This window comes from Cannabis sativa, unplaced genomic scaffold, assembly GCF_029168945.1.
Source record: "Cannabis sativa cultivar Pink pepper isolate KNU-18-1 unplaced genomic scaffold, ASM2916894v1 Contig7, whole genome shotgun sequence".
Classification (NCBI taxonomy): domain Eukaryota; kingdom Viridiplantae; phylum Streptophyta; class Magnoliopsida; order Rosales; family Cannabaceae; genus Cannabis; species Cannabis sativa.
In genome coordinates, this window is record NW_026870043.1 from 3,683,264 (window position 1) to 3,694,799 (window position 11,536).

At 31.5% G+C, this 11,536-nt stretch overlaps 1 protein-coding gene across 1 annotated transcript; it reads left to right on the forward strand.

Moving 5' to 3' along the window:
- Nucleotides 1–1,622: 1,622 nt before the first annotated feature.
- On the forward strand, nucleotides 1,623–2,884 carry LOC133033422 (uncharacterized). The gene is made up of 5 exons (XM_061108135.1): nucleotides 1,623–1,636; nucleotides 1,718–1,906; nucleotides 2,008–2,109; nucleotides 2,189–2,363; nucleotides 2,463–2,884. The coding sequence occupies exons 1-5, from the start codon at nucleotides 1,632–1,634 to the stop codon at nucleotides 2,559–2,561; spliced, it is 570 nt and encodes a 189-aa protein (XP_060964118.1). The 5' UTR covers nucleotides 1,623–1,631; the 3' UTR covers nucleotides 2,562–2,884.
- Nucleotides 2,885–11,536: the final 8,652 nt, after the last annotated feature.

An 11,536-nucleotide genomic window follows, 5' to 3' on the forward strand; every position in this document is an offset into this window, starting at 1 on the left:
AAGTGGTCGGAGTGGGATGGTGAACGTACGGGAAGCTGTGGTAAGTAATACTAAAAATTTAATGTGCTATAATGTGCTATAAAATTTAATTGGTACTCATTTCATTGTTATAACGTTATGTAGAAAAAGGACCTCGAGGTTGCGAGATCCTCCCCGCCACCGTGTTTGGATTAAATCTCGCACCAAGAGTAGAAAACTTGTCACTGATTACGACAAGGAAATTGCCGAGAAGATAGTAAGTATATATTAATTCATATACTAATTGCTTGAATATATAATTCAATTAGAGTTAGTGTATATAATTCATATACTAATTGCTTGAATATATGCGTGCATTAGGCTCAATTAGAGGAGAAGCTTAGTCAGGGACAAATTCAGGTCCAGTGGCCAAAACGATATCCTCACGCAGCGCTCGGACACCGCAGCATCCCGGACGTGTCGTGGCTGCTGGGTATGCTATTACTTCAAATGTTATTTATTTAGTTACACAAATGAAATCGTTGCTAATTTGCATTATATGATTTGTAGGGTCCTGTCCAGGGCATCTCAACTGCTCTCGGCAGAAGAAAAGGGAAGTGTCTCGATGTTGTGGCTCGGCAAGCGAAGGAGATTGAACAATTAAAAGCCGAAGTCCAATCCCTTAAGCAGCAGAGGAACGCTGCCGAACAAGAGGAAGAAGGAGAGGTGGCTGGTGAGGCGTATGTTCCACAACCATACGCTCCTCAGGATGAGGTACAACCACAAATTTATGCTGAGGAGTTCATTTCCCTCAACGACCAAGGTATCCTATACAATTTTGATGACCATGCGGCCCTTAATCAGCAAGTACATCTCTGCTCTGACAACATCGACAATATTGTGGCCCGAGGGTATTTGTACGAGCATGTGGGTGAGATCAAAGTTCACTGCCAGGATTACGATGATTCACATGCTCGGATCATGGTTTCGGAAATCCTGCAAGAGGACGCTGAAATCCCAGTCCCACTTGAAGAGTTCAGATATGTTAGGGACGTGTACCAGATGTTCCTTCCTTGGCCTAAACACTTAATTTTAACAACCGAGGTAACTTCTCAACTGAAATTAATTATTAATGATTAGTGGAGTTTGAATATTTCAATATTCATCCGTAGTGAAGTAGGTTCTGCGAATATATGTGCTGCGGTGGGATGGATGAACAAACTACTGTTATATATGTGTTATTTGTCGTTATACAGCCATGTTCAAAATTTTTGGGATCATTCAATTACAACCGTTATGCTGCCGAAATTTCGGTAGAAATTAGATAAAATTTGATATATATATATATATTATGTTCTGTTTTGTTTAGGGTCCACTCGCTCAACCGCCCTCAAGACATGATGCGTCAAAGGGGAAAGCTCCGATGCTTTCTCCACAAAGCCGTGGTGCACGGGAAGATGAGTTGTTCACGGAAGAGAAGATGGCGTTGATCCCTAATTCGCTGAAATGGATGATTCATGAATTCCTAAGGCTCAAAGATAAACGTGATATAATCACAATTTCTGTCCCCCGAGGATTCATTGCACCGCGTACCCAGATCATTTTATCTGGAGAGGATTTGCAGCATGTTGCTACGTGTAACTACATCGGCAACCGGTGGAATGCTGTTTGGAATGATGTATACTCTTCTTTAATCTAATTAACCTTATATCAAATTATAGTTAAATTATTATAAGGCACTAACACTTTTTTTTGGCAGGCACATATGGGAGAGCATCAACGGTCTGAGAAAAATTTTCAAGTTTTACGACCCAGAGCTTCTCACAGTGCATGGGATCAGCGATGAAGAACAGAGTCAGTCTTTTGACGATGCGGCAAGACGATTGGCTAATTGGTTATCATTAATGAACAGCAACCACCAAATGTTCTTTATTCCTTGGAATATCGGGTAAACTTTATTAAATTCTTTAGTGCTAATTGTTCATTTCTATATTATGTCTTCAAATTATTTTTATACTATCTTACTTATATTCCAATATAATTTTCTAGGATGCATTGGACGCTAGTGGTGGTTGCGCCAAAGAAAATTATCCATTTAAACCCTCTAAAAGGCCGCCCAATTCCCGAAGAAATAGAACAAATGATCGGAAGGTAAGTATTTAATGACTTCTTATGTAACGAATTTAAATTAACTAACGAATTGAAATGCTAATATAATTTTTCCAAACAGGGCATTCATGTATATAGGGGACGCACATCAGTATCTTGGCCCGTGGCAAGGAATTGCACAAGCAAATTGTCCAAGACAACCTAAAAGCCAAGAATGCGGTTTTTATGTTTTGAAATATATGACTGACATCGTCGCACGTGCCAACCCCAACCGTTACATAGAAGATCAAAAAGCTGTAAGTTTTAATTATTGATCATAGTATATAAATTTTATAATAACAAATATATAATATACATATACATAAACTAATATAAATTTTTAATTTTTTTAACAGTTTGGGGGTAAGAAGCAATACGATCCAAAAACAGAAATTTTACCACTACAGCGAAAGTGGATCGAACAATTGATGGCGGTGATTCACGGTGACGATTGAGGTTCAAAGGTCGAAGAATTTTTCTTCATTATGTAATTTTTATAGATTAACTTGTAATTAGATTTATTAACTTATTAATATTTTTAACTAATTTTACATGTTTGTGTAATATTTAATTATTTTTATGAAATCAAATTATGTTTTTACCCAAATTTAATTACTAATTAATTTAAAATGTAATTAATATATAATTAAATTAAATAAATATGTAATTTAAAATTTAAATAAATATGTAATTTAAATTAAATAAATATGTATATAAATTAATAAATATAAAATTAAAATAATATAATTAAATTAAAAAAAAATCGAAAAACTGAAATTCGCGAGACCCTTTACCGTCGGTTGCTACGCCACCTATGGCGTCGGTTTTTGATAGGAACCGACGCCATAGGGACCCCTATGGCGTCGGTTCCTAGCTAAGAACCGACGCCATAGGGGTATATATGGCGTCGGTTCAAATAAACCCTTTAGCGTCGCCCTGATAGGCGTCGGTTGCGAATTTCGCGAAAACCGACGCCTAAAGGGCTTAAAAACCGCCTCTAAAGGGTGTTTTTGTAGTAGTGAATGAAAAATCATTGATTTAAGTTGGTCCAAAATTAAAATAAATAATTTACAACTTTAATCTATTTTTCAAATAAAATTCAAAATTTTTGCATTTAAAAAATGCAATTTTAAAATGGTGGGAAAAAGATTAATAAAATAAAATAAAATATATATTGAAAATTATTCAAATTTAAGTTATATGAAATAAGATTTAAAACTTAAAATAATTTTTAATTTTAATTAAATAACATGAAAATAATAATATTTAAGTATCATGATGAAAATCAACTTAAATATTTAATTAAATTTATTAAATTCAAGAAATAAATAATTAAGTATAGAGAATACTTTAATTATTAATTCTAATTTAATACTAGGAAAAATATACTTAACTTATTTTCCTAATTAAATATTAGAAAAAAAATAACTAGTTCTAGAAATAACTATCAAGAATAATTTCATTTACTAAGTGTTTTTTTAAAATTAACTTTAAAATATGAAATGAAAAATTAAATTTCATATATTTTAAAAGTTAATTATGTTGCTAATTCAATTTCAATTAGGTTAGACTAATAAAATTAACCTAATACAATTATTTAAATAAGGCAAATGGGCCTTCACAATTGGGGTAGTTCATGTGAGGGGGAGCTGGGTTCAGTATGTCATACCCACTTCTACTGGCCCCCAACTCTCACACAAGGCCCAAAAGAGAAGAATTTAACCTTTAAATAAATAATTGTTATTCATTGGATAAGCCCAAATCTAATTGGGCCTAAATAAATTTACTTATGTCAAAATTCATTTTAGCAACCTAGTCCATTTACTTAGTAAAACTTAAATGGGCTTCATATATGCATCTAAGACCAATAGCAAACATATAGGTTCACACAGGTCAAAAGATTTGGATGGGCCCTATCATGTTACTAGGTTTACACAGTTGAAAGAAATTGCAAAATTTACCTGTTACAAATTATTTATAAGATCTATTGTTAATTGAACTATGATTAAAATCAAATCATTGGATCTGTCAACAAGTTAATCATAGCAATTTAGATCAAATAAATAATAGGTTTGTAAAAAAAATTTTGAATACATAATAATATAATCAAACAATACAAACAAATAACTGATCTGGAATATCTGGAAAGTAAGCTAAAATATCTCAATTTTCAAATTTAAAATAAAATTAAATTTTAAAATAAATATCTTAACTAGAATTCAAATTTAGGTTGTTAGAGAATTTTTGAAAAATTCAAAATTCAACAAACTCCTAAATTTCTTAAATTCTAACAAAAAATCAAAAATATCTAACCAATATTTTATTATATTCTAAGTCTTATAATTTAATAAATTTAAATATTACATAAATAAACTAATTGAAAAATAAGATATTTTATATGGTTAGAATATTTAAAAAAATAATAAAATAATAAGTTTGAAAAATTTATGGTTTGAAACCCTAAAATATCTATTCAAACTAAACTAACCAATTTTTCAAATCTCATGTTATTTTTGCCAAAATATAATTTTAATAAAAAAAATGTCTAATAAGATAAAATGTTAAACCTAACATATTCCTAATCTTATAATTTTAATTAATAAAATATTTTTTGAAAATAAGAAATTTGAAAAAGATATGATATGGTTAGCAAATTTTGAAATTAGTACAAGATTATTTTAAAAAGATAATATTTTAATATCAAAGTAAGATCATTTAAAATTTTAAAAAAATAACATCTGATTTTATAATTAAAATAAATAAAATAATCTAAAATTTCAAAAATAACCATAAGGCTCCTTTGTGAAAAATAAAATTTTCAAAATTCAAAGCCTACTAATATCAGAAACTAATTTTAATTAATTAAAAAATTAATAAAAATTAATTTTATTCTGAAAATTAGATCTTTAATTGAAAATTTAGATTCTACACAAAATTCTACCAAAAATTGGCTTTTGTTTCAATGAAAAACGACTTTTGAATCAAAAGTTATGACGAAAACAAGTTTGAGGCATGGGGGTATGCTTTGCATACCATTGCGCGCGCGGAATGCTGGTTTTGGCCTAGGAAAGAGGCTGCAAGCAGCCTCATTTGACCAAGGGACGTGGGGGCGAGCTACCGTTCAAACAGCTCTGAGGCAAGTTGTTGGATATATTTTACCAGAATCTAGATTTAATAACAAGTATGTTTCATTAACATCCTAATATGAATTCTAAAATAATGAAATAAACACATATAAAGTTTAGGAAACCTTACATTGGGTGCAGCGAAATATAATGACTCCTTCCGTTCAGATATCTAGCCCTTGATTCCTTTCTGTAGCAGAGCATTATCAATATCTGAACATGGATCTCTTTCTCTCCTTCCTTTGATGCTGATTCTCCTTCTTGTTGGATGGTTTTCCATTGTCTTACACATTATGATTGAGATACCACTTGATGTGTGTGAATACTCACTCATTCACTCAAGGATTTCGAAATTTAGAGAAGAAAAGAGAAGGGAAGAGGTTCGGCCTATAGAGAAAAGATAGAGGGTCAGTTTTCATCTGACAGAAGTTCACAAAGTTAAGTGTGAATGAGAGCCATCACTATCTATTTATAGGTAACCACCTAGGTTTAGGTTAGAATTATTTGACATTAAAATAATGAAAAAATAAATAAATGATAAAACCCTATAAGTGTGGTCGGCCATGGGCTTGGATAATGGGCCTCACTTTGCAATTTTGCTGTTTTATCATTCTTGCATTTGATTTTCTCAAAAACGCCAATTTTCAAATTCAACCATTTAAATGCCAATTCTAATTATTTAATAACTAAAAATTAATTATTAAATAATATTGTCATTTAATATATTTATTAATTAGACATATATAGTCTCTTAATTAATAAATAAACCTAGAATCTCTTTTCTTTACAATTTCGCCCTTGCTTAGTGAAAATTCATAAACTAGACATAGTCTAACTTTAGAATTATAATTGATTAATCAAAATCAATTAACTGAGTCTTACAAGCAGTATGATCTCAACTAGTATGGGGACCATGGGTCTATATATCCGAGCTTCCAATAAGCAGATCAAGAATTTATATCCAAAATTCACTGACTTATTAATTCTTCGTTGAATCCACGCATAGAACTTAGAATTGCACTCTCAGTGTATAGAATGCTCTATATGTTCCACGATTTAGACACGTCATTAGTTATCCATTGTTATAACCCTAATGTGATCAATGATCCTCTATATAGATGATTTACACTTTAAAGGGATTAAATTACCGTAACACCCTACAATGTATTTTATCCTTAAAACACTTAACCCTGTATAAATGATATTTCAGCTAAGTGAAATGAGATCTCCACCATTTATTTTTGTTTGGCTAAGGTCGAAGGAAATCATCCTTTACTTTCTATTCTCCAGATAGAAGCTAAAGATTCCATATTTATGTTAGCGCTCCCACTCAATTGCACTACCGTGTTGCCAAAATGTACGTATCATCCTGACCCAAAAGTAGGCTTAACTAACAAATCAAAGAGTGGGAGCGCTAACATAAATATGGAATCTATAGCTTCTCTCTGGCGAATAGTAAGCAAAGGATGATTTCCTTCGAGCTTAACCAAACGAGATAAATGCTGGAGTACTCATTTCACTTAGCGAAAATATCATTTATACAGGGTTAAGTGTTTTAAGGATAAAATACATTGTACGGTGTTACGGTAATTTAATCCCTTTACGGTGTAAATCATCTATATAGAGGATCGTTGATAACATTAGGGTTATAACAATGGATAACTAATGACGTGTCTATATGGCGGAACATATAGAGCGTTCTATATACTAAGAGTGAAATTCTAAGTTCTATGTGTGGATTCAACGAAGAATTAATAAGTCAGTGAATTTAAGTAGTAAATTCTTGATCTGCTTATTGGAAGGTCGGATATATAGACCCATGGTCCCCCCACTAGTTGAGATAATATTACTTGTAAGACTCATTTAATTGATTTTAATTAATCAATTATAATTCTCAAGTTAGACTGTGTCTATTTGAGAATTTATCACTTATTAAGGGCAAAACAGTAAATAGGGATTTTGAAGGGCATATTTATTAATTAGGAAACTTTAATTAGTTTTATTATTAATAAATAAATGACAATATATTATTTGATAATTAAATTTTAATTATTAAATAATTAGACACTACTACAATGTTAGCCTTTAGAGGCAGTTTTTTCAACCCCATTTATAAAAAGGGAAGCTAAAGGGTGTGAAAATACCCGGTATGTTCGAAATTGACATTTAGAGGCGGTTTTTTGATAAAAACCGTTGGTATAAAATTGCATTATACCATTTAGAGGCGGTTGGAAATTAATTTTTATTTTTTTTTTCTGAAATACCCTATGCCGTCGGTTCCTATGAAGGAACCGACGCCATAGGGTCGATCAGAGTATATACCTTTGCTCGACCTTCCTTCTTCCTCCCCACTTCACTCAGCAACCCAGAAAAACCAGAGACCCATTTTCTCAGCCAAAACCCTCGCCTCCACCACCTTCTCCCCACCCTATCTCCCTCATTTCTCAACCATTTCAGCCCATTTTTTTTTTAAAATCCTCCATTTTCGATACTTAATAACATACACCTAAAAAGTTCTGATTTTTTAGCCTCTAAAAGTGTCATCCGAACCCAAATAGTAAATTTTGGGTGTGAAATCCGGCCACCCATTTTTCTTGAGAAATTGTTCAATCTCAACCTCGTTTAAGGTATAAATATTGCTTCTATTCTTATTGTATTATTTATATTGTTTTATTTTTTGTTTTTGTAAATTATTATTTGAGTTTTTTTATTTTATTAGTAATATTATTGTGTTTTATGTGTATAGTGTCGGGATTTTTTACGGTGGTCGTCGGATTGCGGTTATTAGGTAATAATTTATACCTAGTATATATATGTATTTGTATATTTTATTGAATATTTGTATATAATGTGTGTATATATTTTGTGTGTATATAGTGTGTGTATATTTTTTATGAAAATAAATTTTGTAATTGTATTTTATATATTTTTTGCAATATATATTTATTGTGAATAAAATGACATTGGAGGGATTTCATTAGTTTAGAAATAAAAATTTTAAAATGGAATTAGTGTGTGATATAATTTTATTTTTTTGAGATAATAGTGTGAGATATAATTGATTATATATATGTATGTATAATTTAGTAACTAAGTAACTTGTTACAATTTTTTATAACTAGTTATAAGTTATGAAATAATTAATTTTGTAATTTCGTTGTATTTCTTTATATTATAGGGGTTTGGCATAATTTTGTGTGTAGCGTATTTGGGCTTGCAATTATAGGTATATACTTTTACTAACTTTTTCTTAATATATAATTAATTATCAATGCATGTTAGTTGAGTTTGAATATCTTAAATATTCATCCGTAGTGAAGTAGGTTCTGCGAATACATGTACTGCGGTCGGATGGGTGGATTAATTTTGTATTGTTTATCTGTTTTGTTTGTTATTTTAGGCACTTGTAAAATTTTTGGGAACGTCCAATTACAGCCGTTATGCTGCCGAAATTTCGGTAGAATTAGGATAAATCTTACTAAAACCATTCATAATATAGTTAATTATAACATAGTAATAAGAAGTTAGGTCACATAAAAAATAATAATATTCACATTTATGAAAACTTTTTAATTTTACCAACATTATAATCAACTAAACAACCTAATAACATGAACTAATGTAAAACGAAAATTTGAGTAATTTTTAGATTAATATGAATAAATTGTGTGAGAGACTTAGTTAGTTACATTGTGTAAATAGTAACTAGATATAATTAGTTACTAAATAAATTAACAAAATAAACATATAAAATCCTTCTTTTTTTATTTTTTTTTTCTTTCATTTGAGAGGTTCAATGTGGATTTTTATTTTTCAAAGAAAATAAAGAGCAAAAGTTAATTAAAAGGGAAAAATATTAGTTAATACCTTTATTGCTTTACCAAAAATTTTTCCCCTCAATTTTATTTATTAAAAATATTTAACATTTTAATAACATTCTAATCAACAAAACAACCTAATAATATGAACTAATCTAAAACGAGAATTTAAGTAATTTATAAATTAATATGAATAAATTGTGAGAAACTTAGTTAGTTACATTGTGTAATTAGTAACTAGCTATAAGTAGTTACTAAATACTGAATTTTTTTTCTTAGGATTTTTGTTATGGATAAATCATGGATGCGTGAGGAGAGAGACACACTGCAATTTCAAGTAGGGTTTGATGCATTTTTAGAGTTTGCCTTAAAGAATTCTACAAATCACGATCGTATTCATTGTCCGTGTGTAGATTGTTGTAATGTATCTAAAGGGAATATTACAATGATTAAGGACCATGTGTATTTACGAGGTTTCAATAGAAGTTATACTAATTGGTATTACCATGGCGAACATTTACCTAATGATCCATATCCATTAGGAAAGCGGGGGGTAGATGATATCGAGGGTAATGATTTCGATGATTATCCATTGGACTTGCTTAACGAAGCACAGGAGGAATTTCTTAATGATCCTGAGAAATTCGATAATTTTCTTAGTGATGCTGATAAACCTCTGTTCGATGGTTGTAAAAAACTAAGATTACCAACAATGGTAAAGTTTTACAACATAAAAGCAGAAAATGGAGTGAGCGATAAATGTTTTACTCAATTTTTAGTTGCTTTTAAAGATATCTTACCATTTGCCAACTGCTTTCCGAATCTACTTATGAAGTGAAAAAAACGTTAAATTCTATAGGATTGAAGTATGAAAAAATTCATGCATGTCCGAACGATTGCATTTTATATCGTAAGGAATATGCAGACATGAATTATTGCCCGACTTGCGGTTTATCCCGCCATAAAGTAAACAAGAGTAAGGAGAATAGGAAACTTATCCCCCAAAAAGTGATGTGGTACATGCCTTTGATTCTGCAACTTAAACGATGATATCGTAGTGTAGACTATTTTGAAAAATTTGATTTGGCATGAGATCAAAAGAGTGAAAGATAGAAAACTTAAACATCCTACAGATTCCCAAGCTTGGAAAAAAGTGAACTACATAAACCCTGAATTCAAATCTGAACCAAGACACATTCGTCTCGGTCTGTCTGCGGATGGAGTAAATCCACATAGATCTCTAAGTAGTCGTCATAGTTCATGGCCTGTCTTCCTAGTTATGTACAATCTTCCTCCCTGGTTAGTGATGAAGAGGAAATTTAACATGCTTTCTTTAATGATATCAGGCCCGCAACAACCTGGACATAATATCGATGTATATTTGGAACCATTGATTGACGATTTAATAGAATTGTATGAGAACGGGGTTCAGGTCTATGATGGTTTTAAAAAAGAATTTTTTAATCTGAAAGCTGTGTTGTTGTGGACTGTCAGTGATTTCCCTGCTTATAGTAATTTATCAGGCTTAAGCACAAAAGGTTACGAAGGTTGTCCGATTTGTTGCACTAACACATCGGCTCGTCGCTTGGCAAATGGACACAAGATGTGTTATATGGGTCACAGACGGTACTTGCCTGCAAATCATCCTGATAGACGGAAGAAGAAAGCATTCGATGGTACTGAAGAGGGTGATATGGCTCCTTTGCCACTGTCTGGGGAACAAATTCTCCAACAAGTTCAACTTGTAGATTTTAAGTATGGAAAGACGCAAAAAAATAAAAAAACTAATGGTTGTTTTCAAAGAAAGTCAATCTTCTTTCGTCTTCCATATTGGAAAAGTCTACTAGTTCGACATTGTTTGGATGTCATGCATATTGAAAAAAATGTGTGTGAGAGTATTATTGGTACCTTACTTGATATTCCCGGCAAAACTAAGGACGGTCTAAATAGTCGTTTAGATCTCGTTGAAATGGGTATACGACAATCTCTGGCACCTGAGAAGAAAGGTGAACGTTTATATTTGCCTCCTGCTTGTTTCACTTTATCCAAAAAAGAGAAACAAACAGTTTGCAAATCACTTGCAAATATGAAAGTACCCGATGGTTACTCGTCTAACATCAAAAACTTGGTGAATGAGACTGAATTGAAACTAATGGGTCTGAAATCACGTGATTGTCATGCGTTAATGCAACATCTACTTCCAATTGCCATTAGATCAGTCTTGCCAAAAAATGTTCGAGAGTGTTTGACACATGTTTGCATTTTCTTTAATAGGCTGTGCGGGAAGGAATTAGAATTGGATAAGTTAGATGCATTACATGAACATGTAGTCAAAACATTGTGCAACCTGGAAAAGTTTTTTCCGCCATCTTTTTTCGACATCATGATCCATTTAATGGTTCATCTAGTGAGAGAAGCAAGGCTGTGTGGGCCGGTGTGGGCGAGATGGATGTATCCATTTGAAAGAAATATGAAGGTACTTAAAAG

Excerpts from the sequence above, each read along its gene's own strand:
- LOC133033422 (XM_061108135.1), top strand. Across the intron at positions 1,907-2,007 it reads TTTATTCCTTGGAATATCGG|GATGCATTGGACGCTAGTGG; the intron begins GTAAACTTTATT and ends ATAATTTTCTAG. Across the intron at positions 2,364-2,462 it reads ACATAGAAGATCAAAAAGCT|TTTGGGGGTAAGAAGCAATA; the intron begins GTAAGTTTTAAT and ends TTTTTTTAACAG.